Here is a 24,503-nt window from a genome sequence, read left to right as displayed (position 1 = left end):
AGAATGGGTATCATTTTATATGATTCCATTTTCACCCCTTTTGGCATATCAATTATATTTCATTTTATAATTTTTTAGTGGTTGCCTAAGAGTTTACAATACTCATTTATGACTAATCTAAGCCCACTCTCAAATAACATCATACCACTTCACAGGTAGTGCAGGTAACTTATAATAGTTATATACTCCAAATACTAATTCTTCCCTCCTATTCCTTATAACATTCCTGCCTTATAACATTCATTTATCAATATGCTATAATTACCTAACACATTACTTTGAATAGTTATCTTTTAGATCACTTAAAAATAAGAAAATAAAAGATTTCATTTTACCTTCACGTATTCCTTCTCCTATGCTCTTCTTTTCTTTATAGAGATCTGATTTTCTGGCCTATATCATTTTCCTTCTCTCTGGAAAAACTTAAAAAAAAATTTTTTTTTCTCACAAGACAGATTTACTGCTGACAAATTCCCTCAGTTTTTGTTTGTCTGAGAAAGTATTTTTTGGTTAACTTTAGAAGGATTGTTTTGCTGTATACAGATTTCTAGATGGTGTTTTTTCCCTTCAATACTTTAAATATTTCACTTTTCTCTTCTTGCGTGTCTGATTTCTGATGAGAGATCCAATGTAATTCTTATTGTTCCTCTATAGGTAAAGTGTTTCCTCTGGGTGTTTTCAAGATTTTCTCTTTGGATCAGTATTCTGTGTTTGAACATGATACACTTAGTCTGGGGTTATTTATCCTGATTGATATTGTCTTCCCAGATCCTGAATCTGTGGTCCCGTGTCTACCATTAATTTTGGAAACTTCTCAGCCATTCCTACTTCAGCTATCTCTTCTGCTCCTTTTCTTTATTCTCCTTCTGGTATTCCAATCACATGTATGTTATACCTTTTGAAATTGTCCATAGCTCTTGGATATTATTTTCAATTTTTTTACAGTTCTTTTTCTCTTTGCATTTCAGTTTGGAAGGTTTTTATTGACATGTCTTCAAGCATATGGATTCTTTCCTTGGCCACTTCCAGTCCACTGATGAATCTATCAAAAGCATTTCTTTTTAGTTTTTCTGATTTCTTGCATCTCCTTCTGAGTTTCTATCTGCTTACACTACCCATCTGTTCTTGCATATTGTTTATTTTCTCTAATAGATTCTTTAGCATACTAATCATAGTTATTTTAAATTTAAGTTAAATTTAAATATTATCATATATTTCTAAAACTTGCATATCTGAGTTTGGTTCTGATGTTTGCTTGGTCTCTTCAGACTGGCTTTTCTTTTAGCATGCCTTGCCATTTTTTTTGTTGAAAACTGGACATGATGTCTAAGTTAAGAGGAGTTAAGGTAAACAGACCATTAGTACAGGTTTTATGTTAATCTGGCAAGGAGTTGATGGTGTTTAGTGTTTACTCTAGCTGTAGGTGTCAGAGGTTTCAATTTCCCCTAATGTTCTTGCTTTTTCTCCCCTATTTTCTTTCAGATTCCCTAATACCTCCTTAAATGGAGTCTGAATCTTGCAAGTCTTTCACCTGTAGTCCATAGTTATTATATTGAAGCCCCATTGATCTGTGGGGCAGGGAGAAACATTCTGTAATCACATAATTAAGTCTCAAGTCTTTTTAGCATGTCTGTGTCCCCAGCCTGTAACCTTCACAAGTGTCTTCTAGTCCCCCACCCCCCTTAGATGAGACAGGAAGGTTAGAGGCCTCGGGAGTTGGATAATTTCCCTTCTCCCAGGCTGGAGAAGGCTTTGGTAAAGATGTTTCACTTGCTGGGTATCCCTTTGTTAGGTAGAAGCTCTGGGTAGATTTCAAAATGATTACTTTTCCCTTCCTCATGCCAGGAACAGGAGATTGTTTCTTGGCCCTTCCCCTTGAGAACTTAATGGAGTTCCTGGAGGTAAAAATCATGAAAATATGAGGGCCTTCATAGACTGAGGCCCCTAGAGTTTGTCACTCAAACAATCTACACCCTGCTTCCAGCAGTTTGTCAAAGTTACTGCGTAAGTGTCCGTACCAGTTTATGGCTACAGTGCTTTCTGCTCCTGAAAAGCAGATCTGGGCTGTGATTCTCTGTAATTGCCTGTCTTTCCAGACTTGGGGGTTGCAATTTGCTCTGTGACTTCAATTCTCTGATGGGTCCAAGAAAAGTCATTGCTGTTTTATTTGTTCAGCTGTTTTTCTTGTTATAAGACATGAATGATAACTTCCAAGCACTTTACACATTGGAGCTAAAACCAGAAGTCTGCAAGTAGCTTTTTTCACTCAACATTATGTTTGTGAGTTTCAAGTATATTGATACCTGTAATTCTATTTTATTCATTTTCTATACTGTACAACATTCTATTTTATGAATATACCATGCTTTATCCATTCTCCTGCTGATGAACAAGTGTGCTGTTTATAAACTGTGCTACGATGAATATCTTTATAACATCTAATGTTCACATGTAAGAGTTCCTCTAAGATAGATACCTAGGAGTGGAATTGCTGACTTATAGTGTATGAGCATCTTCCATTTTACTAGATATTGCTACAGAGTTCATAAAAGCAATTGCCCTCATTTATATTCACCTCATTTATATTCATTCATTGGCACCTGATGTCAGGCCTTTAAATGTATACCAACTTCCTGGGTGTTAAATGGTTTCTCACTGTAGTTTTATTTTACATTTCTTTGATTACTTATTAATAAGATTTTGTAATTAATTGGTTATTCATGTTTTCTCTTCTGTGAGTTTCTTGTTCATATCTTTTGGCCATTTTCATTGGGTTGTTTGTGTACTTTTTGTTGGTTTTGTACGGAAGGATTTCCTTGAAATGACTCAAAAAGTACAAACCATCAAATAAAATACTGATGATCTGATTACATTAAAATGAAAGATTTCTGGTTAACAAAAGATATCAGAAATAACGTTTAAAAGATAAGCCCCCCTACTGGAAGAATATATTTGCTAAATAAGCAACATGTGTTTATATCCAGAATTTAAAAATAATTTCTGTAAATAATATGAAAAACTAGGCAATCAAATAGTGGGGAAAGAAATGGAACAGGCAATGCACAGAAGGTTGCTGAGAGGCTAATAAATGTATGATTACAAGCATAACTTCATCGGAAATCAGAAACCTGCAAATGAAGTCAATGAGATACCTTCAAACATTTTAGACTGGCAAAAATGAAAAGTCCAACACTAAAGAGTCTTGGCAAGGATATGAAAGAGATTTTGAAACCCTGCTCATGGAGTTGAATATATACATACCCTATATCACAGTAATTCCACTCCTAGGAATGTAATACATAACAGTGATTCTTAAAATGTCACTCTCAGACCAGTAGCATCAGCACCTCATGGGAGCTTGTTGGAAATGCAAACTCTCAGGCCCTTCCAGGTGATTCTGGTCCATACTAACATTTAAGAATCACTGCAATAGAGCAATATTTTCCCAACTTTTTTGACTAGATCCATAGGAAGAAATGCATTTTACATTCTGGCACACATATATACCACACACACACACACACACACACACACACACACACACACACACAAACCAAAAGCTTCCAGAAACAGTCAACACCCTTACTCTACAGAATGTACTTTGATATTTTCTATTCTATTCTATTTTGTTTCATTAGAAAAATTGCTTGTTGTGACCTACAATTGTAACCACAAGTTTGAAAAACTGTTCTAGAGAAACTCTTGTACATATGCAACAGGAGATACATACAATGTTTGTTGCAGAATGGTCTGTAATAGCAAAAAGAAAAAGAAAATATCTTCAGGAGAATGGATAAATGAATTATAGTGTATTTCTACAATGTACTACTCCATAGTTCCTTATATTATTAAAATAAGTTTCAAAAACATTATGTATATTGAATCAAAAAAGCAAGTTGTAGAAGAATATGTCGAGTATGACATCATCTATATAGTTTTAAAATATGTAAAGTTATATTTTGTTTATGAATATATAAATATGTAGCAAAAATATAAAAACATGCATCAGGATGATAAATAGCAAATTCAGGATAGTAGTTACCTCTGGAGTGGAGACAGGGAAATGGGATTGGTGAGGGATACCTGGAAGTCTTCAGGTGTGTCTGTAAGGCTCTATTTTTCTAACAAGCAAATAGGGAAACTATGAAGAACTGGTTAAGATGGCTGGCTAGGTATGAGGGTTTTTGTTATATTATTCTTTAAATTTTTGTATATTAGTAATATTTTATAATAAAAAACACAAATCAAGCTGTCCTTGAACAGCAAGAATATATTAGAAATGCAGTCATTCAGAAAAAACTGCTTTAATATCCCTCATCTACAATGTCTTTTTTTAAAATTCAGGGACAGCCAGAAGCTAACATTATTTTTTTTGGTTTTGTTTTTTAAATTAAACACGGCCAAGTATATGCTCCAGGGGCTTGTGTTGCCTCTTTGGGCGACATAACAAAGTTTTCCATTCTGGATGTTAACATATACCAATAATGTGAAATAATGATGTGATCAATAAAACAAGGTTTACAATTCTTATATATTTGTCAATTTCTCAAGCCTTAGAGGCCTTGCACTTTCACTTTGCTGCTTAGCTATTAGCAGTTTCAAGTCATATGTCATATGAAAGCCAGATGGAGCATTCTAAAGAAAAAAACCTCATGCAATAACACTAAACCCTACTCACAACCAGGTGGCCAATTATTTATTGACTAATTTCAGAGGCACCATGGTTACCTGATATGGTGGTCTTAGGAATACTACTTGATTTATTACTAGCCTAGGAAACTGGAGGTTACTTTCCCTTCAATTCAGGGCCTCTAGTGGGTATGGACTAGAGTCTCATCAAGATTTCTTTAAAATTCTAAGGATAGCTTAGGACCTCAGGAAACCACAAAGAACATCAGAGGAAATATGCTATTTATATAGTATGAAGAGAATTAATAGTCAAAGTCAAGGAAAAACACAATCACTATGCCTATGTCACGATTCCTTGGTATAATCAAAGCTAATTTAAAAGTATTAATTTAGGTAGAGGTAAAGAAAAATTAAAACAACCCATGTTTTTTTTCTTGGTTTGGCCTATACCTTGTTTGGCTCCCCTGGATTATATGAAGAAAACATAGGAATTTTTCGGATCTCTTCCTCTGACAAACGATTTCTCTGGATCTCATCTTCTGGGACAAATTCTATTGGCTGCGTCAGCTTCTTAGGCCCAGTCCAACACTGCTCAGGTGAATTATCAAAAACTTTTGCCACATGGAGACTGGGACCTTTACCCTGTGCTGCCTGTTTTCCCTTGTCCTGGAGTAATGACGGGTTCTCAGCTGTGCCACTATCTCCCACTGATGTAGCTGAGACCAGTGAGTGGGAAGCAAAGGGTTCACCTCTCATAAGTTGGAACTCTTCAAGACGTTTTTTCATTATCATCTCTTGGTAAAAACTTTCCAGGTTGTTCATGGGATCACCTTTGTTCTTCTTTTGGGGTTCATCTAGATCAAGACAAAGAGATAGGGAAGTTCTACAAAGCCTACCAATAAAACTTTTGACAAATAAATAAAAATTAAATCTTGGATTTCAGATATAGAAACTCTGTTGGGGTAAGTGATTACAACCTTTGACAAATGACAGTAGTATATAGTTGGTTTAATGCAGTGTATCTCAAGCAAGGGTGGAACTATGGTGAGGCAAGTGAGGTCCCTTGGGTGCAAAATCTAAGGAGGTGCTCACTCTGAGTCATGCAAGTACACGCACCTAACTGATAAGGACATTAAAAATGTAACCAGTGGCATTATCCCACTCCACAGAATAATTCCTTAGTATCATCTACAATGGAGTTCATATTCAAGTGGCTCTGATTCTCTCAAAGTTATCTTTTTACACTTGGCCGTTCAATGCAGAATCTAAACCAGGCTTTGGCTGTTATAGCTCTTAAGTCTGTTCTATTTTAAAACAGTGCCCCTTCATTTACACCCCTCCAACTCATTTTTTCCACATCCCATTGAATTATTGGAGGAACCACATCATTTGTCCAGAGAACAAATGAAATTTGACTTATTGTTCCTCATGTTATTGTTTCACTTGTTCCTTAATCCCCTCTATTTCTTACAAACTGGCAGTTAAATCTAGAGCTACGCTAAGACAATAGTCATTGGCCACACAAATCTATTTAAATTAATGTTTTAAATGTCAGCTCCCCAGTTAACTAGTCACATTTCAAATGCTTGAGAGATGTAGCTAGTGGATACCATGGAGGGCAGAATAGATAGAAACCATTTACATCATTGTGGAACACTGCATTAAGATAGTGCTGACCTAGAGATGTGATTAGATTTACGCTCAATATTTTAGGCAACGATCCTCCACAGATAGATGTATACTTCCTATTATGTCATGTCATAGGGCACATGTTTGGTGGTCCCACTTTAATGTTACTAAAGTTGATCAGCAGATTCAGACAGTGTTAGTCTGATCCCTCGACTGTGAAGTCTTCCCATTCACCTAATGGGATTTGCATCTATGGATGACCATTGCCTAGATCTATTAATTTATTAAGAGTTGCAAAATGGAACTCCCCTAATTATATTATTTATTTTGTGTTTATTAATTCTATTATTTCTGTTGTATTTATTATCTGGAATCCTATAATGAACTTACCGTCAATTATTTGGTTTTCCCATATACAGTTTATACAGGAAAGGCAGGACAAATGCTTGATTTTTTTCCCAGTATTTACCAACTATGAGAGTAATGAGTTGGTACCTTAGAAATGTCCAATGGTAACCAATGATTATTTTTAGTATAATCGTGAGACCATTTTCATATGTTTGATTGTGTTTCAATTAAATGTAGTCTTTATTCTTTTTGGTGGTCAAATTATCTCACTTGGGACCAGTAAGTCCCTTCAAATTGGCTCCTGTGTTGCTTTCCATTTTTTTGGCACAGCAAGGTGTTACAAATTCATTTTGAATATTCCCTGACTCAAACCTAGATTATCTCTCCAAGGACCCTGGGTCCTTTTAATGGGGAATAGTATTTAGAAACCACAATGTGTTGTCAGGTGTGTTCACAGATGTTGAGTTGTTGCTTCTAGGCCTTTTCACTGGACAACGCTAGGAAATTCTTTTAAAAGAAAAATAAATCATGAGCTCATACTAGTACGTCCACTTTAAATGTAATATTCAAGGTTTTTACTCAAACTTCTTGGTTTTTATAGAATTTTAAAATGTCAATAACAATACTAATACAACTATCAATAATAAAACCACTGAATACAGTTTTAGGAATGAATACATGTACAAATGTTGTGTTAAAGTCACTTTACATAACTGCTTTCTCTGTATGGTTATGCTACCAACTTTATTTATAGTTAGGTTCATTTGCTTCAAGTTATTTATGAACTTTCGGAATTGATTTTTTCTTTTTTATTAGTTTTTTAAATTATGCAGAACACTATATGAGTCTAAAGTGAAAACTGTGTAATACATACAGTACCTTCACAGAAGTCTCAACTCTATCTCTGTTCCCTTCATCCCATTCCTTTCGTTTTCCATAAATAATAATTTTTATTAGGTTTTGACATTATGATTCCATTGTTTCTTTTTTAAATGTTTACTTATTTATATTTTTGAGAGAGAGAGTGAGAGAACACGCATGCGACTTGGGGAGGGGCAGAGAGAGAGGGAGAGAGAGAATCCCAAGTGGGCTCTGTAGTGTCAGCACAGAGCCCTATGTGGGGCTTGGTCTCCTGAACCATGAGATCATGACCCAAGCCAAAATCAAGAGTCGGACACTCAGATGCTCAACCAACTGAGTCTCCAGGAGCTAGGTTTCTTTTTTGTTTTTGTTTTGGAAAATATAAGCAAATAGGTGCACACACACAACACATATATATGTGTATAATTCATTAGTTACACCCCTCTTCTACATACAAGGTAACTTACTATAAACGTTGTTCTACAACTTTCTTTTTTGCACTTAGCAATATATCCTGGAAATAACTATATTAATGTGTAGAGCTCTTCTCTTTCCTCTTGATAACTGCACAGTACTCTACTGTGTGGATGTACTAGTTTATTCAACTACTCCTCTACTGATGCACATTAGTGTTGTATCCAGTCTTTTTTGCTTATATGAATAATGTCCTGACAAACAGCCTTGTGCATACAGGATTTCATATTTTTCCAGTATATCTTTGAAATAGATTATAAGAGGTGGCATTGCTGAGACAAAGGGTAAATGTGTATGTACTTTTTCCATATATTGCTAAATTCCACTCTGTAGGAGTTGTACTATTCTGCCTTTCCACCAGCAGGGTATAAGAATATTTAGAAAAGGATTTCTTAAGATGCCAAAAGCACTAACCATTAAAGAAAATATTAGCAAACTCAACTATATTACAGTTTAAAACTTTTGTTCATTAAAAAAATCATAAAGAGAGAAAAGTCATAGAATGGGACGAGATGTTTGCTGCACAAATAACTGGTAAATAACCATTAAGGAAAGGGGCAGGTGATTGAAAAAAAAATGCCTCACAAAAGAGGAGACATACATGACTGACAAATATATGCAAAAATGCTCAACGATATTAGAATTCAGAGAAATGCTAATTAAGAAGGTAATGGGATACTAATAGAAAACTGCCATGTTGGCAAAAAATTAAAAAGAATACCAATATCACAGGTCAGTGAAATTGTAGAGCAAATAGAAACCTCCTACATTGCTGGTAGGAATGTGCACCCATAGGGCAAATCACTATAACATTATCTACCAATGTTAAATATATGCTCATAATATGACAATTTCCATGCTTACATATATACCCTAGAAAAATTTAGATATATGTGTACCAGGATACAATAGTAATAATGTTTAGATCAGTGCTATTTATAATAGCTTTAAACTGGCAAAAATGTAAATGTCCATCTAAGAATCAATTATAAAATTGTAGTCAGTTTATATTATGAAATAATACATCCTAATGAAAGTGAAGAAATTTCAGCTACATATGACCAAGTGGATAAATATTCTAATGTATACATTCAGAAATATATATTTAGTGACTATTATGATTCAGGTAGGTTCTTGGGGTATATCTATATAAAATAAAGATCCCTATCTTTATGGAGCTCAGTGAATTATATAGAATGTTAGAAGGTTATGAGTGCTGTGAAAAAAAATACAGCAGCATAATGGGTGACTGGAAGTGCTAGGGGGTGGTAGTAGTGGTAGTTGCAATTTTAATGTTGGTCTTGGTAAGTCTCATTGAAAAAGTGACATTTGAGAGATATGACTTAAAGAAAGTATGGGAAACTATCATGCTGATATTAGAATAAGGGCTCCAAAGTGAGGAACATGTCTCAAAAAAATGATAAAGTCTCAAATCATACAAACTATTTATCTGACCACAATGGAATCAGATTAGACATCCACTGCTGGAAGAAATCTGAGAAAACACAAATATTTAGAAATTAAACAGCACAATTCTAAATACCTCATAGGTCAAAGAACTTACAAAGGAAATTTTAAAAATATTTTGAACTAAATGAAAACACCATAATCTAAATTTATCGATGCAGCTAAAACAATGCTGAGAGAGAAATCTGTAGCTTTAAACACCTATATCAGAAAAGAAGAATGTTTTCAAACCTATAATGTGAGCTTCCAAACTTAGGAAACTAGAAAAAGAGCAAACTAAACACAAAGCAAGGAAAAAGAAGAAAATAATAAAGATCAGGGTATAAATTAGTGTTAATAGAAAACAACAACAACAAAAAAAAAAAAAAAAGAAGAGAAAATCAATGAAACCAAAAGCTGATTCTTTGAAAAGTTTAACAAAATGGCAAACCCTTAGCTAGACCAACCAAGAAAATAAAAGACAGAAATTACTAACATCAAGAATTAAAGATGAGGCATAATTACTGACCCTATAGAAATGGAAACGAGTATAAGGGAATATTATAAATAACTTTAGGCCAACAAATCAGAAAGCTTAAATGAATGGACAAACTCATAGAAAGATGCAAATTAACAAGCAGACACAAAAATAAAGAGAATAGCTGAATAAACTCATAATAAGTAAATTGGTTGAATTAGTAATCAACAATCTGCTCACAAAGAAAAGTCCACGTCAAGATGTCTTCATTTAATGTCTACCAAATATTTAAAGAAATAATACCAATCACACACAAACACTCTCAGAAAACAGAGCAGGGGATCTTTTCCAACTTATTCTATGATGTCAGTACTATACTGAAACCAAAGCTAAACAAAAACTTCACAAGCAAAGAAAACCACAGATAAATATCCCTCACGGACACAAAAATCCTTAACAAAATATTAGCAAGCCTAATCCAGCAACATATAGAAATGATTATATACACATAAGTAGAATTTGTCCCAGAAATGAAAGATAGGTTTAGCATCTGAAAAAAAGCAATGAATACATCCTATTAATAGATATAAACATTGGGGCGCCTGGGTGGCTCAGTCGGTTAAGCGGCTGACTTTGGCTCAGGTCATGATTTCGCGGTCTGTGAGTTTGAGCCCCGCGTTGGGCTCTGTGCTGACAGCTCAGAGCCTGGAGCCTGTTTCGGATTCTGTGTCTCCCTCTCTCTGACCCTCCCCCGTTCATGCTCTGTCTCTCTCTGTCTCAAAAATAGATAAACGTTAAAAAAAATAGATATAAACATTAAATCACATGATCACTATAGTAGGTGCAGAAAAAGCATTAAACAATCCATTCGTGATTTAAAAAAAACCCCTCAATTATGTATGAATAACAAGGGTACATCCTCAGCCTGCATATGATAGGCTGAATGACACCTCAAAAAAGTCCACATCCTAATTCCTGGATTCTATGAAAACATTACATGGCAAAGGAGATTCTACAGATGTGACTAAGTTACAGATCTTGAGTTAGGAGAGTAGCCTGGATTACGCAGGTGGGCCCAATATAATCACAAGGGTCCTTATAAAGAATGAGGCAGGAGGGTCAGAGACAGAGGAGTAGATGTAGTAATGGAAGTAGAATTTGAAGTAATGTGAGAAAAGAGCCATGAGCCAAGGAATTACACGTAGGTCTAAAAGCTGAAAAAGGCTCCCCTAGAGAACTCCAGAAGGAAGGCAGCCCTATGGACAACTTGATTTTACAACTTCTGACCTCTAGAACTGTATATAAGAAGAAAGTAGTTGCTTTAAGCCACTAAGTTTATATAGTTATAGCACCCACAAGAAAGTAATGTATTACAATGCTACAGATCATGTACAAAGATCATGTACAAAGAACCTAAAGATAAAATTATAGTTAATGGTTAAAAACTAAATGTTTCACCCCCAACACTGGGAGCAAGGCAAGGATGCTTGCTCTCACCACTTCCATTCAACACTGTACTGAAGGTTCTAGACAGTGTAAGGAGGCAAAAACAAAAACAAAAAGACATTTAGATTGGAAAGAAAGAAGTAAAACTGCCTTATGCATAGGTAACATAATTGTCCATGCAGAAAATTCCAAGGTATCCACAATAAAACTACTAGAATTAATAAAAGAATATCACAAGATCAAGAATGCAAGATAGATACTCAATAATCAACTGTTTTTCTATTAGATACATGTATGTAACAATCAGAAAATGAAATAATTTTCAGAATTGTTTTCTGTTCACAAGAACATAAAAATGAAAAAAATATTTATGAACTAATAGACTTGACAGATATATTTAGAGCTCTGCATCCCAAAGCAACAGAATATACTTTCTTCTTGAGTGCACATGGAACATTCTCCAAGATAGATCACATACTGGGTCACAAAACAGCCCTTCATAAGTATACAAGAATTGAGATCATACCATGCATACTTTAGGAACACAATTCTATGAAGCTTGAAATCAACCACAGGAAAAAGTCTGGAAAACCTCCAAAAGCATGGAGGTTAAAGAACACCTTACTAAAGAATGAATGGGTCAACCAGGCAATTACAGAAGAAATTTAAAAATATATGGAAAAAATGAAAATGAAAAGAACATTCCAAACACTTTGGGATGCAGCAAAGGCAGTCCTGAGAGGAAAATACATTACAATCCAGGCCTATCCCCTGAAACAAGAAAAATCCCAAATACAAAATCTAACAGCACACTTAAAGGAACTAGAAGCAGAACAGCAAAGACACCCCAAACCCAGGAGAAGAAGAGAAATAATAAAGATCAGAGCAGAAGTAAACAATATAGAATCTAAAAAAACTGGAGAGCAGATCGATGAAACCAAGAGTTGGTTTTTTGAAAAAATAAACAAAATTGATAAACCTCTAGCCAGGCTTCTCAAAAAGAAAAGGGAGATGACCCAAATAGATAAAATCATGAATGAAAATGGAATTATTACAACCAATCTCTCAGAAATACAAGCAATTATCAGGGAATACTATGAAAAATTATATGCCAACAAACTGGACAACCTGGAAGAAATGGACAAATTCCTAAACACCCACATACTCCCAAAACTCAAACAGGAAGAAATAGAAAGCATGAACAGACCCATAACCAGTGAACAAATTGAATCAGTTATCAAAAATCTCCCAACAAATAAGAGTCCAGGACTAGGTGGCTTCCCTGGAGAATTCTACCAGACATTTTTTTTTTTTTTAATTTTTTTTTTTCAACGTTTATTTATTTTTGCGACAGAGAGAGACAGAGCATGAACGGGGGAGGGGCAGAGAGAGGGAGACACAGAATCGGAAACAGGCTCCAGGCTCCGAGCCATCAGCCCAGAGCCCGACGCGGGGCTCGAACTCACGGACCGCGAGATCGTGACCTGGCTGAAGTCGGACGCTTAACCGACTGCGCCACCCAGGCGCCCCTCTACCAGACATTTAAAGCAGCAATAAGACCTATCCTTCTCAAGCTATTCCAAAAAATAGAAAGGGAAGGAAAACTTCCAGACTCATTCTATGAAGCCAGCATTACTTTGATTCCTAAACCAGACAGAGACCCAGTAAAAAAAGAGAACTACAGGCCAATATCCCTGATGAATATGAATGCAAAAATTCTCAATAAGACACTAGCAAATTGAATTCAACAGCTTATAAAAAGAATTATTTACCATGATTAAGTGGGATTCATTCCTGGGATGCAGGGCTGGTTCAACATTTGCAAATCAATCAATGTGATACATCTCATTAATAAAAGAAAAGAACCATATGATCCTGTCAATTGATGCAGAAAAAGCATTTGACAAAATTCAGCATCCTTCTTTAATAAAAACCCTCGAGAAAGTACTTAAACATCATAAAGCCATTTATGAAAAGCCCACAGCTAATATCATCCTCAATGGGGAAAAACTGAGAGCTTTCCCCCTGAGATCAGGAACACGACAGGGATGTCCACTCTCACCTCTGTTGTTTAACATAGTGTTGGAAGTGCTAGCATCAGCAATCAGACAAAAAAAGGAAATCCAAGGCATCAAAATGGGCAAAGATGAAGTTAAGCTTTCACTTTTTGCAGATGACATATTATACATGGAAAATCCGACAGACTCCACCAAAAGTCTGCTAGAACTGATACATGAATTCAGCAAAGTCGCAGGATACAAAATCAATGTACAGAAATCAGTTGCATTCTTATTCACTAATAATGAAGCAACAGAAAGACAAATAAAGAAACTGATCCCATTCACAATTGCACCAAGAAGCATAAAATACCTAGGAATAAATCTAACCGAAGATGTAAAAGATCCATATGCTGAAAACGATAGAAAGCTCACGAAGAAAATTGAAGAAGATATAAAGAAATGGAAAAACATTCTGTGCTCATGGGTTGGAAGAATAAATATTGTTAAAATGTCAATACTACCCAAAGCTATCTACACATTCAATGCAATCCCAATCAAAATTGCACCAGCATTCTTCTCAAAGCTAAAACAAGTAATCCTAAAATTTGTATGGAACCACAAAAGGCCCCGAATAGCCAAAGTAATTTTGAAGAAGACCAAAGCAGGAAGCATCACAATCCCAGACTTTAGCCTCTACTACAAAGCTGTAATCATCAAGACAGCATGGTATTGGCACAAAAACAGACACATAGACCAATGGAATAGAATAGAAACCCCAGAATTAGACCCACAAACGTATGGCCAACTCATCTTTGACAAAGCAGGAAAGAATATCCATTGGAAAAAAGTCTCTTTAACAAATAGTGCTGGGAGAACTGGACAGCAACATGCAGAAGGATGAAACTAGACCATTTTCTTACACCATTCACAAGAATAAACTCAAAATGGATAAAAGACCTGAATGTGAGACAGGAAACCATCAAAACCTTAGAGGAGAAAGCAGGAAAAGACCTCTCTGACCTCAGCTGCAGCAATTTCTTAATTGACACATTCCCAAGGGCAAGGGAATTAAAAGCAAAAATGAACTATTGGGACCTCATGAAGATAAAAAGCTTCTGCACAGCACAGGAAACAATCAACAAAACTAAAAGGCAACCAACAGAATGGGAAAAGATATTTGCAAATGACATATCGGACAAAGGGCTAGTATCCAAAATCTATAAAGAGCTTACCAAACTCCACACCCAAAAAACAAATAATCCAGTGAACAAATGGGCAGAAAACATGAATAGACACTTCTCTAAAGAAGACATCCGGATGGCCAACAGACACATGAAAAGATGCTCAACGTTGCTCCTCATCAGGGAAATACAAATCAAAACCACACTCAGATATCACCTCACGCCAGTCAGAGTGGCTAAAATGAACAAATCAGGAGACTATAGATGCTGGAGAGGATGTGGAGAAACGGGAACCCTCTTGCACTGTTGGTGGGAATGCAAACTGCTGTAGCCGCTCTGGAAAACAGTGTGGAGGTTCCTCAAAAAAGTAAAAATAGACCTACCCTATGACCCAGCAATAGCACTGCTAGGAATTTACCCAAGGGATACAGGAGTGCTGATGCATAGGGGCACTTGTACCGCAATGTTCATAGCAGCACTCTCAACAATAGTCAAATTATGGAAAGAGCCTAAATGTCCATCAACTGACGAATGGATAAAGAAATTGTGGTTTATACACACAATGCAGTAGTATGTGGCAATGAGAAAGAATGAAATATGTCCTTTTGTAGCAACGTGGATGGAACTGGAGAGTGGTATGTTAAGTGAAATAAGTCATAGAGAGAAAGATACCATGTTTTCACTCTTATGTGGATGCTGAGAAAATTAACAGAAGTCTATGGGGGAGGGGAAGAAAAAAAAAGAAGTTAGGGAGAGAGTCAAGGCATAAGAGACTCTTAAAAACTGAGAAGAAACTGAGGGTGGATGGGGGGTGGGAGGGAGGGGAGGGTGGGTGATGGGTATTGAGGAGGGCACCTTTTGGGATGAGCACTGGGTGTTGTATGGAAACCAATTTGACAATAAATTTCATATTAAAAAAATAAAAAAAAAGAACTAATACAAATATTTGTAAACTTAAAACTGTAAAACATTGCTGAAATAAATTATAGAAGAGCTAAACAAAGAAAGAGACATTACATGCTGATGGATTAGATTAATATTATTAAAATGGCCACTTTTCCCAAAACTGAATTACAGACTTGACACAATCCTTATCAAATATCAGCAGCTTTTTTTTATAGAAAACTTGACAAGCTGCTTCTAAATTTACATGGAAATACAAAGGACGTAAAATAACCAAAGCAATTTTGAAAAACAGGAACAAAGTTGGAGGAGTTACACTAACTGATTTCAAAACTTACTAGAAAGGTAAAGATATTCAGAGTATAAGGATAGGCATATACATCAATGGAACCAAAACAAGTGCCCTAAATAAACTCTTACATTTATAGCCAGTTGATTTTCCACAAAGGTGCTAAGACAATTCAATGGGAGAAATAATAGTCTTTACACTAAATAGTGCTGGGACAATTGGATATGCATATGTAAAAATAGGAACATAGAACATTTATCTCACATATAAAAATTAACTCAAACTGGATAATGGTTCTAATTCTAAGAGCTAAAACAATATATATTCTAGAAGAAAACATAGAATAATATCTCTCTGACCTTGGGTTAAGCGAAGATTTCTTAGATATGATACCAAAAAGTCCAAATCATAAAGGAACAAATTGATACACCTCATTAAAATTAAACCTCATTAAAATTAAAAACTTTGGTGCTTCAAAAGACACCATTAAGAAAATAAAAAGACAAGCTACCGACTGGAAGAAAATATTTGCAAATCATATAACTTATAAAGTTACTTGTATTCAGAATACATAACGAACACTTACCACTCAATAGTACAAAAAAAACAAAGGCACCCCATCAAAAAATGGGTAAAAGACTTGAACAGACACTTCACCAAAGACATAAGAATGGCTAATAAACACATGAAAAATATTCATGATTATTTATTACAGAAATTCAAAGTAAAACCACATGGAGATATTAGTATTAGTACATACTCGCTAGTATGGCTGTGAAAAAATAAAAGGAAAAACAAGTAAGAACATCACTGATGAGAAAGTAAAATGATGCAACCATATTGGAAAACAGTTTGGCAGTTCCTCAGTTATACACAGAGTTATCATATGACCTAGAAATTCCATTCACTCAAGTGAAAACATATCCACACAAAAACCTGGACATGAATGTTCATAGTATTAATCATAGTAGCCAAAAAGTGGAGCCACCCAAATGCTATCAAGTGGTGAAAGGATAAAAAAAAATGTGGTATAACCACACAATGGAAGACTATTTAGTAATAAAAAGGAATGAATTGCTGATACAGGCTACAACATGAACAAACTTCAAAAACACGTTATCTGAAAGAAGCCAAATTCCAAAATCACATATTGTTAAGATTCCATTTAAATGAAACACATAGATACAACAAATTTTATAGAGACAGAAGGGTAGGCATGGGGGTGATTTACTGCAAATACACTCAAGGTAATTTTGCAGTGACAGAAATGTCTTAAAATTGGATTGTACTGATAATTGCATAATTCAATAAATTTGCTAAAAATCACCTGACTGAACACTTACAATAGGTGAATTTTATCACATGTAAATTACATACCTCTATAAAGTTGTTTAAAAATTAAGAAAAAACACTAGTCTCACAAAATGTTAAAAAATAGGTAAAATATATTAAAAGACATTAAAGAATAATTAAATGAATGGAAAAATATACCATATTCACACTTGAAGTTCTGAAGATTCATAGGGCAAATATGTTAACTCTCCTCAATTCATTTAAATACTTGATAGCATCTCGGGGTGCCTGGGTGGCTCAGTCGGTTAAGCATCCGACTTCGGCTCAGGGCATGCTCTCATGGTTTGTGAGTTTGAGCCCCACATCAGGCTCTGTGCTGACAGCTCAGAGCCTGGAGCCTCCTTCGGATTCTGGGTCTCCCTCTCTTGCTGCCCCTCCCCCACTCGTGCTGTCTCTTGCTCTCTCTCTCTCTCATAAATAAGCTTTGAAAAAATTTAAGGGGCACCTGGGTGGCTCAGTCAGTTGAGTGTCCGACTTCAGCTCAGGTCATGATCTCATGGTTGGTGGGTTTGAGCCCCGCATGGGATTCTGTGCTGACAGCTTGCTCAGAGCCTGCAGCCTGCTTCGGATTCTGTGTCTGCTTCTCTCTGCCCTTCCCCCGCTCGTACTCTGTTTCTGCCTCTCAAAATCAGTAAATACTAAAAAAAATTTTTTTAAGTTAAAAAAGTTTTTTTAATAAAAATAAAAAAGATACTCAACGGAATCTCAATCAAAATCACGTAAGAGAATATGCGTGTATGTGCATCTGTGTGTGTGTGTGTGTGTGTGTGTGTGTGTAACTTGACAAGCTGATTCTAAAATTTCCATGGAAAAGCAAAGTATCAAACAGTTTTAAAGAAGAACAGGTGGAAGGAATTGTTCTATTGTACCATATAGCAAAACATTAAAAATCAAAACTGTGATACTGATTCTGATATACTGATAGCCAAAAAGACCAAAGGAACAAAAGAGAGAACCCATAAAAACATCCATGCATACATGACCACCTGATATATAACAGAGCTAGTAATACAACAACAGTGCAGGGACATTTTCAATATATAGTGTTGGGATAGAGGGTTATTTATATGGTAAAAAAAAAAAAATCCTGAAATCCTACTTCATATCATATACGGAAATGAATTCCAGCCAGATCAGACTTAAATGTGAAAGGCAAAAACATAAAGCTTTTAGAATAAAGAACAATATCTTCCTGAGCTCATGTAGGGAAGGATTTATTAACCAAGCACAAAAATCAGCAGGTACAAAGAAAAATTAATAGAGTTTATTACATAAAAATGAAGAACTTTTATTCATCAAAAGACACCATAAAGGCAGCAAAATGATAAGCCACAAAATGGGAATAGGCATTTTCAACATATAAATGACAAAAAGCAACTATCCACAATAGTAAAGAACTTGTACAAATTTATAAGAAATGCATGTAAGATTAGAGATGAAGTTTGGAGACAGAATATTCAGGACATATAACCACAACACTTTCCAAGCTCCCTCTTCTCTGTAGTAGTACTGAAGGTAAGTAGTGATCACTGAGATTTGTCCTATCTCAGGGCTTTGGGGCTGAGCTATTGCTTTGATACATACCTAAAATGACCTCTGAACCAAGACTGCATCTGGACACAGATATAAACAGATGATATTCAGGTAGGAAATAGACAATTCCACATTTGCTAAATGGGCAAAGGAACTGAATAGCCATTTCACAAAGGAGGCTATCCAAATGGTCAATAATGTGTGAGAGGGTTTCCAACCTCATTAGACATCAAGAGAAGGAAGTTAAAACCACAATGAAACAAACAAAATAATATGGACCTGGACTCCTGAAAAATATCAATGCCTGAAAAACAGACACACACACACACACACACACACACACACACACACACACACACGAACTGTTCTAAAGCAAATTAAATGCAATGTGTGATCCATGATTATATCCTGGATTTAAAATTAAGAACTCTAATTGAAAACTGTAAATTAGATAATATCGGGGTAACAATGCTAAATATCTTAAGAGTGATCATAATACTGTGATTATATAGGAGAATGTCTATATTCTTACAAGATACATAATGAAGTATTTAAGAGTATAACCTCTTGGGGTGCCAGGGTGGCTGAGTTGGTTAAGCCGCCAACTTCGGCTCAGGTCATGGTTAACGGTTCATGAGTTCGAGCCTAGCATCAGGCTCTATACTGACAGTTCAGAGCCTGGAGCCTGCTTTGGATTCTGTGTCTCCCTTGCTCTCTGCCTGCCCCTGCTCATGCCCTCTCTCTCAAAAATAATAAATAAACATTAAAAAGAGTAAAACCGCTTAATGTTTGAAATTTACTTTCAAATTGTTTAGCAATATACAAACCACACACACATATTCTCATGTAGAAGAAGACAGAGGTATAGCAAATGTGGAAAAATGCCATAGTTGGTAAATGTACATGAAGGGTATGGGTGTACTATTCTTTTGATTTTTCTCCATGTTTGAAATTTTTCAAAATAAAAGGTTGAGAAAAATAAGACCGTACTAAACACTATAAAAAAGAAGTAATATAAATGAATGTAAATTATTAAGAAAGGGCAAAAATAATATAATGAAATACAAGTAAATGCCCATCAGATTGGAGCCTGACAATACACAGTGTGGACAAAGATATGAAACAACCTGAACCTTCTTCACACGTGTTTGGTGGCCTTTTGTCTTGGGACAATCCCTTCACAAAGAGTTAACATCTATAAAGTTGAACATGTATGAATTCTTCACCCCTCAATTCCACTCCTAGGTATATATCCTGAGAAACCCCTGCACATGTGTCCCAGGACACCTGTACCAAAAGGGTCACAATAGCAGAACTGATACTTATAGCCCCCAGATGGACACAACCCACATGACCAACTATAGTAAAATGGATAAACAAAGTTCGGTATGTCCACATAAAGGAATACTATACTGCAATGAAAGTGAATGAACTATGGTTATGCATTGTAATATGGATGAATCTCACAAATATAGCATTAGGTAGAAAAGGAAGACCCAACAGAATACATACAATTCATTGATATAATGCCTAAAAACAAGCAAAGCTAACCACTGTCTAGTGATATATGTATGGGTGGTAAAATATATAAAGCAAAGAAATTATTATCACAAGTCAGGACAGTAATTATATCTGGTAGGCAGGGGGATGTGATTTCTGAAGAGCATACAAAGACTTCTGGAGTACTGGCAACCTTTTATTTCTTGACTTGACTGAATGTACGTGTTAAGTACTCTTTGGCATGACCCATTTCATTATTAAAAATATATTTTTAAGAAACGTGAGTGAGGGGCGCCTGGATGGCTCAGTCAGTTGAGTGACAACTTCGGCTCAGGTCATGACCTTGTAGTCTGTGAGTTCGAACCCCGCGTCGGGCTCTGTGCTGACGGCTCAGAGCCTGGAGCCTGCCTTGGATTCTGTGTCTCCCTCTCTCTGCCCCTTCCCCACTCATGCTCTGTCTCTCTGTCTCTCAAAAAGGAATAAACGTTAAAAAAAAATTTTTTTTTTTAAAGAAACGTGAGTGAGAGGTAAAGAAGCAAAAATAACTGAGTGTACTGGACTGAACAGTATCCCTCCTCCCCACCCTCCGTCAAATTCATGTCCACCCAGAACCTCAAAATGTAACCTTATTTGGAAATAGAGTATTTGCAGACACAATTAGTTAAGATGAGGTCATACTGGATTAGAGTGGACCCTAAATCCAATGACTGGTGTCTTTTTTTTTTTTTTAAATGTTTTTTTCAACGTTTTTTTATTATTTATTTTTGGGACAGAGAGAGACAGAGCATGAACGGGGGAGGGGCAGAGAGAGAGGGAGACACAGAATCGGAAACAGGCTCCAGGCTCGGAGCCATCCTCCCAGAGCCTGACGCGGGGCTCGAACTCACGGACCGCGAGATCGTGACCTGGCTGAAGTCGGACGCTTAACCGACTGCGCCACCCAGGTGCCCCAATGACTGGTGTCTTTTTAAGAAGGTCATGTAGAGACACAGAGACACAGACACACATGTCATGTAATGATAGAAACAGGGATTGGAGTGATGTCTCTACAAGCCAAGGATTGCCAGCACCCACTAGAAGCAAGGAGACAGGCATGGAAAAGATTCTTCCTCAGAGTCACCGGAGGAAACAACCTTGTCAACATCTTGAACTAGCCTCCAGAACTGTGAGAGAGGAATTTCTGTTGTTTTAAGTCAACCAGTGACTTAATAGTTAATACAGATTTTGTACTGGAAAATAGGGTGCTGCTGTAACAAATACCTAAAAATGTGGAATTAGCTTTGCAATTGGGTAATGGGTAGAGGCTGGAAGAATTTTTGAGTTGCTTGACAGTAAAAGGTTGGTTACCTTGAAGAGACTGGTGGTAGAAGTATGGGTATAAAGAGCAGTTCGGGGGAGTGCTCAGAAGTAAAGATGACAGTAGAGAAAGCTTCTATCATCTTAGAGAACACATATATCATCATGAATAGAATGTTGCTAGAGATATATGAACATCAGGAAATGTGCTTCTGGTGAGGCATTAGAAGGAAATGATGAACATGTTATCGGATGCTGGAAGGAAGGTGATCTTTGTGATAAAGTGGCAGAAACTTGGCTGAATTGAGTTCTTCTGTTGGGTGGGAAATATAACTTATAAGTGATGAACTTGGATATTTAGCTGAGGAGATTTCCAAGCAAAGTGTGGAAGATGCAGCCTGATTTCTCTTTGATGTTTACAATGAGAAAAAAGAGACAGATTAAGGAAGGATCTGTTAAAAAAGAAACCAGCACTTCATGATTTAGAGAATTCTCAGTCTATCTAAACAGTGTGCTCTGGAAACAGGGCCAATGGTGTGACTGGACAAACTTTCACTGAAGAGATTAGGTGTCAGCAGAAGCCAGGGGTGGAGGAAGGGCTATCCAGAAAGGATCTGTGGAAAACCCTTATAACTGATGGTGTGCATCTCTTGACACACATGAGACCAACATGGTTTTGGAGAATTTTATACCAGCAGAAACAGTAACAGCCTCGTGTGAATGTGACAAAGACAGGACAAAATGAAGAATGACTACAAAGGCAAAGCCAAAGAGGCAAAAGCCAGTGAGGGTGGGCCTGCAGCTACCCTGGTAGGCTGAGAAGGTGGGGCTATCCCAGAGGACCCAGAGAATAAGACCCTCCCCGGGGCCAGAGGACAGAGCGTTAAGTCCAGAGCATTACTCTCGGTTCTGAGACGTAACAGAATTTGCCCTTCTGGGCTGTTAACTTGCTTTAAACCAGTAACCCCTTTATTTCTTCCTTTCTGACCTTTCAGAATGGGGATGCCTATCCGATGCCTGTTTCCCAATAGTATTTTGGAAGCAGATAATTTGTCCAGCTTCACAGAGAATTTTGCCTTAGGGTGGAACATACTCAGAGCCTTAATGACACCTGATTTTCATTATTTAGATAGTGACACTTGAGACTTTTTGAGTTGATATTTAGATGAGATTTGGGACTTAGACTTGCTGGTTGAACGGGTGAAGACTTTTGTGGATGTTATAATGGGGTGCATGTATTTTTCATGTGAGACACATATGAATTTTTAAGTTTATTTATTCCTTGAGAGAGACAGCGAGCACGGGGGAGGGGCAGAGAGAGGAGGTGAGAGAGAATCCCAAACAAGCTCTGCCCTGGTAGTGTGGAGTCTGATGTGGGGCTCGAACCCATGAACTGTGAGATCATGACCTGAGCCGAAACCAAGAGTCGGATGCTTAACTGACTGAGCCACCCAAGCACCCTGAGACGGATATGAATTTTTGGAGGTCAGATGGCCGAATGTACTAGATTGAATAGCGTACTCTCAAAATTCATGTCCATCCAGATCTGGCCTCAGACACGACTTTATTTGGAAATAGGGTCCTTGCAGATGTCAGTAGTTAAGATGACATTACACTGAATTTGGGTGAGCCCTAAATCAAATGACCAATGTGCTTATAAGGCCATGTGAAAGCACAGAGACAGAGACACACACAAGACTGTCATGTGATGATGGAGGCACAGATTGAAATGATGCATCTATAACACCAAGGAATGCTGGCAACTGCCAGCACCTAGAGGATACAAGGACGGATCCTCTTCTAGGGCCTTCAGAAAGAGCATGGCCTGCCAACACCTTGATTTCAGACTTCTCGCTGCTATGAAAAGATAAATTTCTGTTGTTCTAAACCACTAGCATTGTGGTAATGTGTTACAGCAGTCCTAGAAAAATAATACAGTGATTGTAGAAAATTCTTCCAAGAAATCATGTTGTAGAGAGGAAGAAAAACTATTGGCATACACAATATGAATGAATCTCAAAAACAGATGCTGAGTTGAGGAAGCCTTACACAAAAAATACATAGTATATGGTTTCAGATATCTGCAGTTCTACAACAGGAAAAACTAATCAATACTGGAAACAAACCAAGACACTAGTTGCCTCTGGGGAATTACTGAGAAGTACAACAGAACTTTCTGGAGTGGTGGTGATCTTCTATGTATTAGGCTACACACATGCAGTGGTATGCTAGAGATGGTCCAATGATTATACGCCTGTCTTCCAGACTCCATGTTCAGCAAGAACACTTTGGTAACGTGAAATTTGCCATGGTGCGAGTATATAAACCATGGAAACTGGCAAATGATACAAATCGGCATCCTTTAATTTTCTGGAGAGCTGGCTGTTAAACATTTACCAACACATCACTACAAAGAAATGTAGACACTGGTGAAAAGTTAGCAAATGAACACTTAAAATTTGTACATTTCACTGCATGCAAATTTTACATCAAAATAAAACATTTAAATATTTATTTATTTATTTATTTATTTATTTTTAAACATTTAAATATTTAATTCTAGCTAACAGTATGCATACTGAAGTATTTATGGGGATATATATTTACACTGGCAATTTATTTTATTTAATTTTTTTAATGTTTATTTATTTTTGAGAGAGAGAGAGAGAGAGACAGAGCACGAGCAGGGGAGGAGCAGAGAGAGGGAGACACAAAATCTGAAACAGGCTCCAGGTTCTGAGCTCGACACAGGGCTCGAACTCACAAACTGTGAGATCATGACCTGAGCCGAAGCCGGACACTCAACTGACTGAGCCACCCAGGCGCCCTGGCAACTGATTTTAAATACATCAACAAAGTAAGATAGATTGATAGATGAATAGAGGGAGAGGTATGTGATAAAATACTAATGACAGAGTCTAGTTGGTGATATAATAGGTGTTTGTGATAAAATTCTTTCAACATTTCTGTGTGTTTGAAAATTTTCATTAAAGACTGGAAAACATCATTTCATTTCCTCTATGGATATCAAAAAATATTAACATATGTACTTAAGTCTATAATTTTTATTCAATTTTGCTATTTCACTTTTTAAACCAATTACTACTTTTTTTTGAGAGACAGTGTAAGCGCATGTG

General features: G+C 36.4%; 1 protein-coding gene across 5 annotated transcripts in view; it reads right to left on the bottom strand.

Annotated features, from left to right (window-relative positions):
* Window positions 1-24,503, bottom strand: part of RBM41 (RNA binding motif protein 41) — a 62,745-nt gene that overhangs the window by 17,971 nt on the left and 20,271 nt on the right. For all 5 annotated transcript variants that reach the window (XM_040468467.1, XM_040468466.1, XM_040468468.1 and 2 more), the window contains one exon: window positions 5,080-5,483. In XM_040468467.1, coding sequence (XP_040324401.1) covers window positions 5,080-5,483 — 404 coding nt within the window. The remainder of the gene's footprint in view (window positions 1-5,079; window positions 5,484-24,503) is intronic.

This window comes from Herpailurus yagouaroundi, unplaced genomic scaffold (assembly GCF_014898765.1).
Source record: "Herpailurus yagouaroundi ecotype Mexico unplaced genomic scaffold, PumYag 67700, whole genome shotgun sequence".
Taxonomy (NCBI): domain Eukaryota; kingdom Metazoa; phylum Chordata; class Mammalia; order Carnivora; family Felidae; genus Herpailurus; species Herpailurus yagouaroundi.
The sequence above is the reverse complement of the archived record's forward strand: the minus strand, read 5'-3'. Positions and strand labels throughout refer to the sequence as shown.